The 16,386-nt window shown below is 38.9% G+C and overlaps 1 protein-coding gene across 1 annotated transcript; it reads right to left on the bottom strand.

The window, feature by feature from the left end:
* Positions 1-65: 65 nt before the first annotated feature.
* Positions 66-11,534, bottom strand: LOC122844477 (rho GTPase-activating protein 22-like). Its single transcript, XM_044139947.1, has 9 exons — positions 10,226-11,534; positions 8,881-8,994; positions 8,509-8,716; positions 7,071-7,203; positions 6,870-6,943; positions 6,627-6,748; positions 5,609-5,825; positions 4,105-5,010; positions 66-3,731 (listed from the first exon to the last, which is right to left on the bottom strand). The coding sequence occupies exons 1-9, from the start codon at positions 10,275-10,277 to the stop codon at positions 3,491-3,493; spliced, it is 2,067 nt and encodes a 688-aa protein (XP_043995882.1). The 5' UTR covers positions 10,278-11,534; the 3' UTR covers positions 66-3,490.
* Positions 11,535-16,386: the final 4,852 nt, after the last annotated feature.

Below are 16,386 nucleotides of genomic sequence, written 5' to 3'. Positions count from 1 at the left end.
TGTAAAAATAATGTTAAACATTCTCGTCCCTCATGGTTTTGGTTTATGTCGCCTTGTTTATTATGTTGACAATTTTTACCCAGCTTTTTTTTTTTTTGTTTGTTTGTTTTAGAAAAAATAGTTTAGTTTCATCTTTGGATTAATTTATAGGCGTTTTCCCTCATTTCATCCCTTCCTGCTTCACACTCCTGTATTTTACTCATTTTTTTTTTTTTTTTTATAATTTTAGTCAAGTATTTTGATGAATTATGCAGATAAAGATGTGTAAAAAGTCAAATCTGTATCTAATTCCGCTAGATTTAGTCTTACTTTAGTTGATTCATGACATTAACGCCCCGATCAAACCAAAATAACTTTTTATGTTAGATGTTATTTGAGTCACATTTCCTGAGCAGTAGGGCCGTCGCAGATAAAAAAATGAAGTGGAAGAAATAATGTGGCCAAACTCTGAAATTCTTAAATTATCTTCACACATTTAAAACGATTAGATATTCTCCAATGTCGAATGTTAACACAGGGAAAAAAACATAATTTTACACGATTAAGAGCATAAATTGTGATGATTAAGCTGATGTATTTTCATGTAATCAGACATTTGCCACAGAAAATGCAGCAGTCGTAATGTTTCCTGTATCTGAACATCTCCAGAGTTCAGACTCCATGCAGCTTTCCTCTCATTGTTTATCCTAGGCCTGTTTGAGGCGTTCATGGCGAAGTCAAACCCAGAATATCACTTTTTTTTCTTGCAAATATTTCACATTAATGTAGAAGATTTTAAGTGTTTTTTTTTTTGTTGTTGTTTTTTCTCTCCAACAGCCCAGATACTGTCATGTTGACATCACTCTGAGGAAAATTCTTCTGAATTGACAGCTATTAAAGTCCAAAACTACAAAGGTCAAAATAGTCACTGAAAGATTTCCTGCTCGCTGCATCTATCGTGATTCTTTTGTTTTCAGTCTAATGAACTCTGTTGTATTCATGTCACTACTTTTGCTGGGTACCAAAAAAAACATCACTTTTCACGGGACCTTTGAGTCGTGACCACTTAGGATAAACTTTCCAACATGTCCGCCACAAACACCTCAACAGAAAAAAAGCAAAACATTTCTATATGTGCTGATGTTGTGTGTAAAATCAAATAATCTCTTTCACCTTTTGCTGTTTGAACTGTTATGTAAAGCTTCATCTTGACACCTGCTGTTTTGTTCAGCTGAAGTTAAAACGCGATTATGGTCCCAGATGTAACAATGCACTTTATCCCCTGTAGAAACTGTTTTCATTTACCTTGTTAATGAGGCACCAAGCAGGATGGGACGAAGAAGTCAAACCACTGAAGTGGTGATCAAACCAACAGAGAAAAATTATTCCAGATATATTGTAAAAGTCGTCTCAGGAAGAATTGACAGGCTCCTGCCCTGTGGAAGGTTAAGCTGGATTATTTAAATTTTTGTGTTTTTTTCTTCCTTTTTCATTGTAAAGATTTAACATATTTAGCTTTACAGACATTATTCCAGTTAGAAATCAAAGGGATAAAGACATCCAGAGTTCAAATCAGAGATCTGTGCTCCCCTAACACACTGCAGTGTTTGTAGTTTTCTGAGCTCAAACTTCTTGTAAAGAAATGTGAAATTTTCACTAAATGAACTCCATTTTCTCCACTGTTTCTACAGACGGCTGCGTTTGAAGGAATTTGTTTTTACAACATGGTTTTTATATACATATATACTTTAACACTTCATATGTTTTCTCCCTAAATAACAAAATATGGTCTTCTGCCAAGTTTTCTTAATTTAGCTAAGTTATTTGCTGTGCTGGTTTGCAGATGATGGCTAACTATATATAAACGTTTCTGTAAGATTACACGTCCAAAGCCTTTTCATTAAGAAACTAGATTATTATTTTTTTTTTTATTGGCACCTTTGACCATAAAGTTAATCTTTTTTTTTTTCTTATTACTATTTTCTGGTAATAAAAGAAAAAATCCTGAAAGTTTACCGCTTGTAACTGCTGTGGTCGTATTCAGATGCGGTCATTCTGTGTGGTCACTAACTGTTGACATGTGATGCATCTACTTTCCATTTAAAGATGAGTCCATAGTACTTGTGTTAACAGGTGCTTAGTGGTCAGTGTGACACTGTCCCCCTTTAATCAGTCTGAAGCATCACAGTTTGATGTTCTGTCTGTATGTGTGACTCAGTCCTGATAGAACGTTTCAGTTCAGTGATTTTCATTTTATATTTGTTTTCGATTTTTTTTTTTTTTTAGTGTCTGTACAGTTTAGTTCACGTTGCCGGCACAGTTTGACAATAAATATTTTATCCTCTGTGGAAAAAAAAAAAAAAAGTCTGAGCTTTATTGTTTTTGGTTTAAAATTTATTTTAACAAATTTCATTGGCACTTCATGACAAAGATAATTTCCACGTTGATCACAATAGATCTCATCCTCCTGTGAAGAGACCTGCTTTCAGTTGTCATTTAAATCATGTCAGATTAACTGGCAATAATTGATGAAAGTGGATTAAAATAGGTTTTATTAGAAAGTTTTTTTCATGCAGAAAACAGTGGCTTCAGGTTTCAAATGATAATGCGCCAACATAAATATTGAGTCTAGGTGGATGTGATTTGAAATGTGCAGGTCTTTCATGTCTCAAGAAATCAAAATGTCAGCATTTATGTCATTTAACCAAGTTTTATTATTTATTTAATGCAGTATAAAACATTCTAATGAGCTCAGTTTGGGTTTTTATTGGCCACAATCATCAAAAGTAACCTTTGAAGAATCTGTGAGTAATGAATCTGTCCGGTGGACCCCCACCTGTTTAAAGTTCAGTAGTTGTGTGTTCTTCACTGCTTTTAGTGGGAGTTCTTATTCAATAAGTCGCTGTGTAGAGATTGGACCTTATAGGTTTGTAAAAGTGGAACTAAAATATTTACTGATGATTCTTAAAGATGTCCTAAAAACAAAATTAATAAAGTGTTGGGATAAATTTTAGTTTTACATATTATAATTTATGAATTTTATTTAATTTCCACCATGATTCCGTAAAGAGCAAAATGGTCTTTAATGTCAATATGTCAACTGTTTTAACAAAGCAGGTGACGACGACACATTAAATCTTTTATACATCATCAAGTCTGGGCTTTTTGGAGTAAATAAAGGTGTACACTTTTGACTGTAAAGAGTATGTGGAACATAAAACTGATGCTTTGTCACCTGGAGACACATGGGACTGACTGAGTCTCAATCTTACGTCACAGGCTTCAGTGAGCTGCCTGAGTTTCCTAGGAAGACAAGAATTCATTTGAGATTTAAAGGCAAATTTCTAAAAAATGCCATCAGACCTGACCTTCAATAACGTGAACCTTCACTAATGTGTTTGTTTCTGTTTTCATACCATTAACTCATCTTGACATAATCCGTCCGCTGCTAATTGCAGCTTCTTTCTTCCCTTTTCCACTCCTGCTGAGAAAAACAATCAACTTTCAGTCTTCAGATGCTTCCTCCGCCAGCTCTTCCCAGATCTCCTCCTCTTCTCCTTATTTCTCCATATGTCCTGAAGAACAGCTCCATCTCCCTCTGAAGGGTGGTGTTCCGGCGGTCTGCGTCTGCCTTGGCTCGCTCCATGTTTCTGATCTTGATCTCTGCCACGCTCTGGCTTCGCCTTTGCTGCTCCAGACTGAGTCGCAGAACGGCAACTTGCCGTTCGAGGACGTCATTGCAGCGCTCCAACCTGTAGCCCATGAATAAATGACATGGAGTGACCAAAGTGTTGCACCTCTTCGTTTACAAAGAATAGTGTTCAGATTTCCTAAACTTTTGTATATTTTTACATCTTGATTTTGTTGCAGCACCTTTGCATTAGGAGTGAACTGATCAGTATAGATTGCTGATCTATACTGATATTTTTGTCTGAAATGTTGCTAAATATAGCAAGAACTTCAGTGAGTTGGCCACAGTGGGATGATTAGTGTTAACTGTAATGTCCTGTTATGCATGTCCTGGTGAGCAGGTCTGTCAGTCAAAATGTAGGGGTATAGGGTAAGTGTTGGGGGAAATTGTATGATGGAAATTGTACGGACCTTAAAAATGCAGAAAAGTAATACCTCTCAATCCTGTTTTGGTACTCTGCCTTCTGCTGAACCATCTGCTGCCTCAGGTTGACTAGCAGAGAATGAGTGTCCCTCGACTCTGCTTGAGACTCTTGAACCTGGAGATCCGGAGCCCCAGAGGGGAGGAAGACCTCTGAGCTCCCTGTGCTGAGAGGGCTGATGCTGATGACAGAACAGGAAGCCCAGGAGCTTGGATGTTGCTTGGCACCATTGCTGTCATGCTCATCTTTATCACAGATTTCCTGTTCTGTTCTCTGACTCAGAGGCACCATTCTGGATCTCTTAGGTGGGATATCAGGACTACTGACCTCCAGGTCATCATTGCTTTCATCTAATGGTAGAACTTCACAGGAAGACCATGAGGAAGAGGAGTCTCCTGCCTTCCCCAGTTCGGCTCGATCTACCTCTGCTTCGCACATCTCAACATTGGTTCCCGGAGAATCTGAATCAAAGTTCTCAGTAGGAACATTCTCCAATGTGTGAGACAAAGAGGCTCTGTCCAGGTTGTCATAGACAGAGGGTGTACTGTCCTCCTGTGCTTGACTGCTCCCCCCACTGGCTGCTTCAGGAATATCACCCTCTCCCTCTGCTCCACTACAGCTCCAGTAGGCAGAGGCTGCCTTTTCTTGGCGTTGCCATCCCATTGCCCCCTGATTTGAATTTTGGGCCTGTAGCGGGGGGTTGGTTATTGTGGGCTGAGCATTTGCAGGAGGTAAACTCTGCCCAGCATGGTACTTGTAAAAATCTCCTTCTTGCCTGCCAGGGTGGTGGTTGATGGGCTCACTGGAAGAAGGCAAGGGGTAGAAGCAGTTCTCTGGATGGGAGGAAGTGTAGCGATGGCCAAGGTGTTTCTTCTGACCAGAGAGCAAGTCTGATTTACCAGCAGCAGAGAAGATACAACTGCAGGGAAGAAACTTCAAAAGTTATTAAAGACAATTTATACTGAAGTCAGACTGAAACTGTGCTGCACAAAGGGTTTTATTTTGGATCTTCAACGTTAACTTGAACCTCAAAAGTGAGAAACTGCAAAAACACAAATGTTAACAAGTATTTTTGGTCTAGTTTCCACTGCAAATGTCTTAGTATCTTTAAAATTAAACAAAACTAACTTCCAGTAAGCCTTTCAGAACAAGATTGGTGCTTGTTTTAACTCAATAATTCCTCCATATTGATGAAAAATTAGCAGTTATAAGTGAAATACTCTGCCAGTGGAACAAAATAGTTTTCTCATATTATAAGTTTAAATCAAAATGTCTTGTGTAAGTTTTCCTCTGCTTATAAGGTTTATAAAGATTTGGATTTCACCAGGTACCTGCCCACAGGCGGATGTTTAAAAAGACCTTTGATGCTCGTGGTGGAGCTGTGGTTGGTTTTAAACACAATTACTTCCATAAATTAACTTTTCCATCTATTTTTCAGAGGCATCTATTATTCTCTACCTGTGTGAGAATGACTAATCGCCAACTGATTGTTGAATGGTTGAACCCCTGTGTTTTACCTAGAGTGGTCTGCATGTGTGGCTGGTGGTCCTGATTCACTGGAGTGGTCTGCAATAAGAGGCAAAGACAGCTGGCGAAGGCAGGGCCATGGCTGGAGATGGGGTTGCTTCAAAGGCGTTGCAGAAGGATGAGAGCAGGCAGAAGGAGGGAAGTTGGCAAACAGAGTTTCATGTTCTCTGATCAGCTCGGACATGAGCACCTGGACCAGTTTTGCAGCTTGGAGACAGACAAGAAGAACTTTTGTGAGGAAGTCAAAGCTAGAAAATGCTGTTGCACTAGCTTAAGGTCATATATCCTAAACTTAAGCAGGAGCTGAAATAATGTTTAACAAGTACTGGTTACAAGATAGAGTTCTTCTTAAGAATATATCCAGGTCTGGATCAAAACCTCCAACATGTCTAAAGGAAGTAAACTTAAGTTTTTGGAAGATAATTCCAACAGGTAAAGCTCTGAGCATTACCTCTAAACCCAGGAGTACGTCAGGTGCAACCATCATGGTATGGGATTTTGTAGAAATAGATGAAATTATTGACTGTTTTGACCCAAAATCTTCAGGCGTAAGTTAGAAGACTGACAGTGAAAATGCTAAGCCTTTTTAAAACATCACCAAGATTCCAAGCATATTTCTAAATCAATAAAATAATCAAGAAGAATAATGTTTTGCAATCGACTAACGCCAATTCAGAACCTGATCTGACAGAAAACCTGTAGGGTTGATAAACTCCTACCTAAGAAGACAACCATGAGAGACAAAGTTTATCAGTGACGCTAATGTTACCTGGCAACTGAGAAAAATGGAAAAATGATGTAAACGCATTAAGAGTGAGTCCGCAAAAAATACATTTATGATTTGTGGAGATTTTCTTACCGGTTATTATTTTAATTTAGGGGTAAAAAAAAAAAAAAACATTGACTTGTTTTAGAGCACTGAAAAACCTTTATGAAGAAAGAAATTATTGCTATCATGCAGTATTTTGAAATGAGCAAAAAATATGAAATGAACTGTTGCCAGTTTACCTCCCATGATGCTTTCTGGATCTTCAGCTTTGGCTCGAAGGATGTTTGGTCCAAACACGGTCGCCAAGTTCTGGACGTTCATCTTATTACTGCTGGAGCAGCTCTGAACCTCATTCAGAAACCTGCACACACATCCGTTCCTCATGAGCTGCACAAACAGAGAGGCTGGTCCCAACTTTGAAACAATCTGCCTTGATTTAATCACCAAAAATGTCAAAACTAATGAAGTCAGACAGATCATACTGGCAGATAAAGTTGAGTAGGTTGAAGTTTGCAACAGGTAACTCATGAAGAAGATTCTTCAACTCCTCCAGACCCTGAGGGAGGACATGGGGATAAAACAGAAAGAAGGAACCTTTCTAAAATAAAACACTCATTAAACCTCATCTAATCTGAGCAATGTGTTTTCATCAGTCTCTGTGGTGTGGTGCACTGAGTGATTACCACTGTACGGTCACTAAACAGCTTCTGACCGCAGAGCAGAAAGTCCTGGTAGTGGCTGTAGGGAACCAGAGGTTCTGGTAGCTGCCTGAGGTAGAGCTTCAGCAGTGATGCCACAGTGTGGACGTCTGTCCTGCTGCAGACAAAACACAACACACCAGAATCCTTACCTAAACCACCACGCCCCCCCACAGCTCCCAACTCAAAGTTACATTCACACTTCAAAGTGACTGCAAACAAATGCACAATTATACAACCATACATCTTTGAATAGTAGAAGTAGAGCCTCTTGCAAAGCTAATAAGAATGCAGCAGGTGGTTTCTGGATAGTAACATTTGTCTTTTCCAGCAGCCATAGTACAACGCATTTAGCGGTAAAACCAGCTGACCAAATGTACTGTTGCTAGATGACAGGCTTAAATGCCACTAGGGTTGCTAGGTAATAAATTGGACTTCACTGGGGTTGCCAGGTGAGGGGATCTCACATTCCAAAGGTTTTTGTAGCAGGTCATTTTTCAATTACCAAAAAACATTAAATTATTGCCACAAAAACCTCTGGGTGTTTTTAAGTGCTTTAAAATACTTTTTTTTTTCTTTTTTTTTTTTAAAGTTTATTAATCACTGAATGGCTTACCAAAATACATTCAAAACACTTTGTCACAACAACACAATCTGGAACATCCCCAGAATCAGAACAAAACATTGAGAAGCAACATTCAGTTTTTATGCTTATCTAATCTGAAACAAACCTCCAGAAAACTGCAAAGATGCTGAAACACTGAGTTCTTTTTTATCAAGGCTAAAATCCCATCTGTTTTCAGTTGGCTTTGTAAGTGGCACATTAATCAACATATTCATGATTTTGATGTTGGCATTTAACAAAATGTAAAGTTTATTGCTAGTTTTATAATTGTTTACTGTATTATGGTTCTAGGGCTGCACAGTGTCGCAGTTGGTAGCACTGCTGCCTTGCAGCAAGAAGGTCCTGGGTTCGATTCCCGGCCCGGGGTCTTTCTGCATGGAGTTTGCATGTTCTCCCTGTGCATGGTGGGTTCTCTCCGGGTTCTCCAGCTTCCTCCCACAGTCCAAAAACATGACTGTCAGGTTAATTGGTCTCTCTAAATTCTCCCTTGGTGTGAGTGTGTGTGTGTGTGTGTGTGTGAGTGGTTGTGTGTCCCTGTGTTGCCCTGCAACAGACTGGCAACCTGTCCAGGTTGACCTCGCCTCTCGCCCGGAATGTAGCTGGAGATAGACACCAGCAACCCTCCTGACCCCATTAGGGACAAGGGTGAACAGAAAATGGATGGATGGATTATGGTTCTATGGTGAAAAGCACTATGAACTGCCAATGTTGCTTAAATGTGCTATTCAGATAAACTTGACTTTACTTGACTTTAATGTGATCTGAAATCTGTGTAAGAAAAAAGAGAAGGAGCTGAACCTGTCAAAAGACGGCCTTTCACCAGAATCAAAAGCCTCCTGGAGCTCTTTCACCAGACTGGTGCGTCCAGGCTGGCGAAACAAGCCCACCTCATGCAGACCACGTTCACGGATAAATGTCACACATTGCTCCACCACCAGAGGAACCAAGCGCACCCCATACCGACGCTCATACAGTACCGTCTCCTCCAGTCGTTGCCCAAAAACCCCTGCAACAGAAACAGAAATTCCTCGCTTACAATAAATCCTAAAATCAGACTGGAGTTCTCTGTTTTTGTTAAGCTTGTAAGAGTCAAATGTTCTGTGTTAGGCGGGTCTCCAAGTAATACCAATGAACACATGAACCATTTTGTGCGTTTTTGTGAGTTCCCACCTGTGAAAGGGATCCAGACTCCCTTGTTAAGGCTCTTCAACCACTCATCACCCTGACCGGCGCTGTTAGATAGGAAGAAATAGGAGCCTGGACTGGCCAGCACATCTCTGTTACCTAAATATAAATCATACATTTTCACCGAAGACGTCCTTCTCAGTGGGGATCATCATAAATCAGTTCCTCCTATCTGGGATTTAACATAATGATAATTTTGGTCTTATTTGGAGCTAATATGTAGCTACACTAGCAATATGCTAAAAAGAAATCTTTTTTAGACCTGCATTTTATTATATGTAGAAATTTTTTTAGGCAGTATAATTACTAGAAATTGTTGTTTCAAAGCTAAAGTTAAACTAAATTCAACTCTTCTAATGACTGTTTCTGCTTTGAATCATGCTTAGTGATAGCTTTCCGGCTAACCTAATCAGCTAATGAAGCTAATGTCCAGAATAAAATTCTCTTTAGATTGAGTTTACTTTTAAAGCTACAGCAGTTAGCTTCAGGTCAGCTCGTTATTCAGCTGGTTGAAGATAAAACTGTGTTTTATCATCAACAATGGGTATTTTAGCAGATTCCTGAAATATTGATTGAATTTTGTAACAGTTATAAGACTACATATTTACTGAGGAAGACACAGTTGAACTCTTTCTGGCCTTTCTTAAACATTCCTTCAATGTTTAAGAAAGGCGTCTCACTTCTCTCTATTGAGTTGTTGCCGTTGTCACCATTTCCAGACTCTTAAATGTCATTGACTTTGCGTTTTATCAGTTCTTGAATGTTTTAAGATCAAGGAATGATGTACTGCTTTTGAGATTTTTTTTAACCTACTTTGTGTTGTTCTATATAAATGATTTGTTGATTCTACACGTCTGACAGCTTTCAGGAATGACACTGGCTAAAGAAACTGAACTGAAGTATGCTTAAACACATTAAATTCATAATTTAACAAAGTTTGAGATGGGTTAGCTTTTTCACTTAGCTAATTATTATTTTAAAACTGCATTCTTTATTTATTTTGGTTATCTTTGTTGATTCGTAGGAAGCAAGAGCAGAACAGTAGATGTAACCTTCATATGCCCACCATGGCTTAACACATTAAAACATTGTCCTCTTTCTATTTCCCATCATCTTTAGCTTTCTGTCCCTCTCAATGTCAGTGTATACACACACACCCACACACACACGCACACACACCCACACACACACACACAACAGGACACACAAGACAAGAATTCCAAACTTCCTGACTCAGCATTTAATGATTTCCTTGTTGGATGACATACATGCAGCCGGAGTTTGGGAGGGATTGGGAATTAACAACATGCCAACTGTGTGTATTTCTTACCTTTGTGGCCTGTACTGTCATATTTCCAAGACTTAAAGCAGCTGAGTCCCATGCTGCAATGCTGCAACCACTTCTGGCCTGGTTGGAGATGCTCAACCCAAAGTGAGGATATATTTTACAGAGTTAGAGATGGATTAATAAATAAAATAGGTCACAAGTCCCTTAAAGAATCCTTCTTAATTTCTATAACTGAGATTACAAAGATTTGACAAAAAAAGATCAATTTCTGGTTAGAAAGAGATGCACCATTAATTGGATGCTGAACAATTACTGAACAACTAAATTATAAAAAATTAGGAAGAGAAGTAAAAGGTCTCTAACACGGATCCACAGACTGGTTTTAGAAGTTTGGATTGTCCAAATGTGTGAGTGAAGACATTCACATTGGGAATCAATGTGCCCAACTTTCTACCACTGAAAAAAGTCTCTTTTTCAAATTATGTAGTTTTCATCAACATTTTGATTCACAAATGTTTCTCTGATTAAAAGTTCTCTGATTACTGGCTCTCCCACTTTTGATTCATGTCGATAATTAGGAATTTGATGAGAGGTTTTAAGTTAAAAAAGCTTATCAAGAGGAGTTCTTGAAAACCAAGTATGGAAAATCTTGGAAAAATCTTTGGTGGATATGATTTCTGTAGAAGTTATTGCATTGTTGCATGACCCTGCAGAGCTTTTATAGATATGAAAATGCTCTCCTTTAAAATGTCCAAAGCAGTCTCTTCAAACCTAAATATGTTCATAAATGTTCCTGTCAGAAACTGTGGAGAAATGACCAATAAAAGGGTGTTGATCCTTGACAAGCAAACTGGAATGCTGAAAATTGGTTTGTTGTGTTGAGTCCTTTTTGCAGAATGGTTTTGGATTGTCATTTGCTCTCAAAGCCCGGTTAGATTCTCATTTATCCCCTTGATCCCGTAATTGTGGAGAATGCATCTTTGCAGAAACTGCACCCAAAACCGTCCCAGATCCAACCTGAGCAGCAGGAGTGAGATTTTTCACCTTGCTTCCTGTCATTGGAGCGTCTTCTGACCGGCACGCAGTCTTTTCTCCTTGATGTTCCCCTTTAGCATTTGACATCAGTGAACGGTCGGTAAACACATCCTGAAGGAACTTTGTACTTCCTCACCATCTCCAGAATACTTTATCCTCCATGCTGAAAAGACGCCATATTAGTATTCCTTCCTGCATCTCTTCTCTTCCCTTGTCCCCCTCTCTATGTCCTCTGCTTTATTACCTCTTTAGCGTCCCGCTCCATTTTCAAAAGACACTTCACACATCTGGATGTCCATGTCTTTGCCAGCCCCTCTTCTTCCTCTCTTCCTTCACGCCATTCCTTCCCTCTCCAACTGTCCCTGTCTTTGTCCACGTCCAACTTCTGTCTCATTCCCACTACCGCCTTCTCTCTTTCTCTCCATTTCCCAGCAGTGTGTGTGCCCCTTGTTGCCCCCCTCCCCATTTGCCTCATCAATAACCATGCTGTGTGTGTGTGTGTGTGCGTGAAGGCTGTGCATTAGGAAAATTGGATCTCTGCGACGCAGAGCTGTTTTACCAAAGTAATCACAGCTGATGGCAAGAGAGGGAGGGAGATGATCTGGCTGAAATTCTGCTGCGGCTGAAGTATGGCCGTCCGCGGCACGAGCACACTCTTACTGTCACCATCATTCAAGTGGACATAAAAGCCAGAGGAGCCACTCAGCCAGGTCAACGTTTGAACTCAATTATAGTATGAACCTCCAGACAGTCCAATTCAATAAGACTGTTTGGCTCAAAGTACAATACAGCATACAGTGAGTTTCAAAAATCTGGTTGATTATCAAAACAAGCTATCAAATATTAACAGCTGTTCAATCAAGAGATTAAATCAGCACAAAATCAATTCAGACTTGAACTTTGCATCAACTTTGTAGCTGTGAGGTTTCTTCTACAGAAAGTCTGAGAAAGCTGGATACATTTCTTGAAATATTCATAAACACATGTTGTAATAAGGAGGCACGTTAAATTTCTATTAAAACCAGATTTAGAATCATTAGAAGATATCTGGTCACTGACAAATAAAATTCTGACTGTCCTTGCATTATGTTTAAAATGTATATTTTATAAGAAAATATATTTAAATGTTCCTCTGATCATGGAACAAAATTACAAAAAAACATGTTGCAAGTTTATTTTAATTTTTACCTAAAAATTTGATCCAAACATCAAAAATATCACACGCACTCACACATTTTCCAAATAACTTTTAAATATTTGGCAGTTTTCCAATTATCCTGTGTTATCAATAGCCATTTTAAGTGTTGACGTTTAAGCATAAAGTCAAAACAAGTTCTGACCAAGTACATGCATTTCAGCAAAGTGGTTGTCAAGCGGTCAGACGCAGTGATGTGTATTTTGAACTGGCAGGAATTTGGACATCCAGCTGCTGAAAAGGACCAATCACTGCATACAATCTCTTGAGTGTTTTGCATAGTCATGAGGTGAGCTCGACTTTTTACATTTTTAACATAAAAAAAAATGGAAGAGTTTGGAAGAAGAAAGCTGTTGGTGAGAAAACTGTTTGAAATATTTGTGTGCTACCGGTCAATCCCGGAAGAAAACAGCTTACAGACGGTAAAGGAACTGAGAATACAGCCACCGCAGTGTTAAATCACAATATGCATGTGTGCCAAGACTTGAGAATTGCTGTTCACAAATGTTCTCTATCCAATCAGTGAGCATGAACAATTTTACAAAGAAGCAGCAAAATAAGTGAAATGTGCAAAGCTGGTAGGGACATAAACCTAAAAGACCCGCAGCTTAAAACGCAGAAATAGATTGTTGTGCAAAGTAATGACAGGCTGAATGCGTGTCACACTTTAAGATTTTTATTCCCAACAGCTTTGAAAATCATGTAGCAATTTCCTTCTGTTCACAATGACAATTGAACATTTCTGTGGTAGTCCATCCATAAAAATCCAAAAATACCTCAAAATGTGTAGTTATAATGTGAAAAAATTCAACTTTTTGCAAAGCACTGTTCTTGCTTGTAGTCAATAATCAAAACTATTTAGCATAATAGTAATTTGGTGTAAAATACAACTTTCTTCAAACTCCAAACATACCTTAAAAATTTAATCAATTCCAGTTTCTGAAAAAACATAAACTCTCCTAGCGCTCTGATCTCATAATTCATAATTAATCTTTTTGTTTATTTCACTTTTAATTTTACTTCTACTCAGACTACTTTAAAGATAACATATTTATCAAAGGGATGCACATTAGTAATTTACGCTGAGACAGTTATTTATTCAACCAGTGGTTAGTATGTTTCAATATTTAATGTGCTGCAGAAAGTGATGAAGACAGAGAGAGGCTTTTTATTAGGCTTAATGGTTGACTTCATGTGTGATTTATGAATCATAGCTTCATGCAGTGCTTTTTTCCCCAATCAAACTATTCGGACCAGCTTTTTGGCAACAACCCAATTCTTGGAAATGCAGATGATGCACATTTAATGCTTGAGTGGCATTTCAAAGCTTGGTTTGGTAGTAAATTTGGATGGATCCACGTTCTGAAGTCTCCGATAAAACCACACGGTGTCGGGCAAAACGTCTGTAGTGAGATTCATGTCTGAAACCAAGCTTGGAAACCTGCAGAATGAAATGATAAATGGAAAAATGCTTTTAAAGATACAAATGTGGACAATATCCTAAGTGTCAAAGAACAGAAGATTGTTAGCTGAACAATTCATCCCTCCTCATTTCATTGCGACAACTATCGACACTCTGCTGTCTGACTGCCAGCTGGTTTGTCTGATGACGAATTTCCAATCTCAGCTGAAAGCTTTGGCATCCACATGTCAATACAAATGAAAATTGATATCATATTCTTTGTAACAACGAGTTGTGTGAAGGTGAAAATTGAATTTGTCACCTGCTTTCCTTTTCACTTTGAGTATTTCGCTACACTGATTCACATGGACGTATTTCCTACAAATTCAGTTCAGTTTATTTTTACTGTACATTTTGCTTTTCTCCAACTAAAGCCATCTTAAAATGCTTTACAAAACAAAAAGGTAGAATTCATATCTATTTTTCCTGAATATTACAGCACCTTTATTTAGGTGTCATTGCTAGTTATGCACTAACTACTTCAGGACTTTCAGCCGCAGTGTTTTGGTCATAAATTTAGTGTTGTCATATTTAAATTGGATCCCAGTCGTAAAACTAAAGATAGTTTATTAGGATGTTTTCTAGTAAAGAGAGACCTTTAAAAGTCAGCAGTAGGAAGTTTAATGAAAGGTCACATTAATCTCTGACTCATGGTGAAACATAGGAGGAGATGTATGAGTGGGTTCTGTTTGGCAGTGCATGACTCATGAAAATGGATTTTAACACATGGGACCAAATCAAAGGTAGGGAAAAGTAAATGTGTGCTAAAATTTATTTATTTTAGGAGAAAATTGTCTTCAGGATAAATAAATTACATAAAGAGTAAGTCAACTTTATGCTTTGGTGCAAATTGTGACGTTCTTATGTAAATATTTAACATTTCTTTGGCCTAAAATCGGGCTGCACAGTGGCGCTCCTTGCAGCAAGAAGGTCCTGGGTTCGATTCCCGGCCCGGGGTCTTTCTGCATGGAGTTTGCATGTTCTCCCTGTGCATTGTGGGTTCTCTCCGGGTTCTCCGGCTTCCTCCCACAGTCCAAAAACATGACTGTCAGGTTAATTGGGCTCTCTAAATTCTCCCTAGGTGTGAGTGTGTGTGTGAATGGTTGTTTGTCTTGTCTGTTTTCTGTGTTGCCCTGCGACAGACTGGTGACCTGTCCAGGGTGACCCCGCCTCTCGCCTGGAACGTTAGCTGGGGATTTACACCATCAACCCTCCCAACCCCATTAGGGACAAGGGGTGAGTAGAAAATGGATGGATGGCCTAAAATCATCTTAATGCTGCCCTCTTTAGAGCTACTGTGGTCAAATTTCTCTGTTGGTTACCACGGAAATTTCAACTTGGTTTATTTTAGCAACACAACAGCTTTTCAATCTTGATTTAAAGGAACTCAGTGTTTCAGTTGTTTTGCAGTTTTCTGGAAGTTTGCTCCAGGATTGTAGTTCATAGAAACTGAATGCTGCTTCTCCTTGTTTGGTTCTGGTTGGGATGCAGTGCAGACCAGAACCAGAAGACCTGAGAGTTCTGGAAGGTTGATACAAATACAGACCTGTAACGTGTTTTGGTCCTAAGCTGTTCAGTGATTTATAAACTAACAGTCCATTCTCTGAGCTACATGGAGCCGGTGGAGGGACTTTAGAACTGCAGTGATGTGCTCTACCTGGTTCCTGGCTTTAGTCAGAACGCCAGCAGCATCATTCTGGATCAGCTGCAGCTCTCTCATTTTTTTACGCAGACCTGTGAACGCACCGTTTCAGTAATCAATGAGACCACAGATAAATGCATGGATTTGTTTCTCTAGATTTTGCTAAAAAGTTAGTCCTTTAATCCTGGAAATGTTCTTCAGAAGGCTGACTTTAAAACTGTATTTATAAGACTCTGAAGGTTCAGGTCAGAGTTCACCGCCACACCCAGATTTTGGGCCTGATCTCTAGTTTCAAGCTGTAATAACTGAAGCTGTGTGCTGACTGTAGATCATTCCCCTTTCCCCCATCCTTACCACAGCCAGGCTTAACCCTCTTCGCTCATCCACTCATTTGGCCACGCCCCTCAGTGTGTCTTGACTCCACCCACTTTGGTGGAATTTTTCAAAAATTGACTAGAAGCTGGACTTTGCTTTCAAAGGGAGATTAGTTTCACTTCAGATAGAATCTAACTGACAACATGATGTAGACTTAAAATGTAATAAAAAAAATCAATGAAAAATGCTGAAAAATGCTACCAGCAGAACATGGTTCAAGTGAAAAAAATCTGTCACACTTTAACCAAAAAAAATAAAAATAAAAAATTGATCCCAAAAGTTTGGGGAAAATATAATGTTAACCAACAAGATAAAAACAGTTTGAATGGCCTGTAGTTGTACAGTGCTTCATCTAATCCAATGACTACAGGAGGAGGTGTGTGTCCAATTCGATCTGGTACAAAATAATACAATCACAGTTCCTGGCCAATGTCTGACCTTTCAACATGCCAGGCAATGCTCAGCTTTGATCTCAGTCCCCCAGTTTTGTAACA

Source organism: Gambusia affinis, linkage group LG15, assembly GCF_019740435.1.
Source record: "Gambusia affinis linkage group LG15, SWU_Gaff_1.0, whole genome shotgun sequence".
Classification (NCBI taxonomy): domain Eukaryota; kingdom Metazoa; phylum Chordata; class Actinopteri; order Cyprinodontiformes; family Poeciliidae; genus Gambusia; species Gambusia affinis.
Note: the sequence above shows the minus strand (reverse complement) of the source record. Positions and strands in the feature narration are given on the sequence as shown.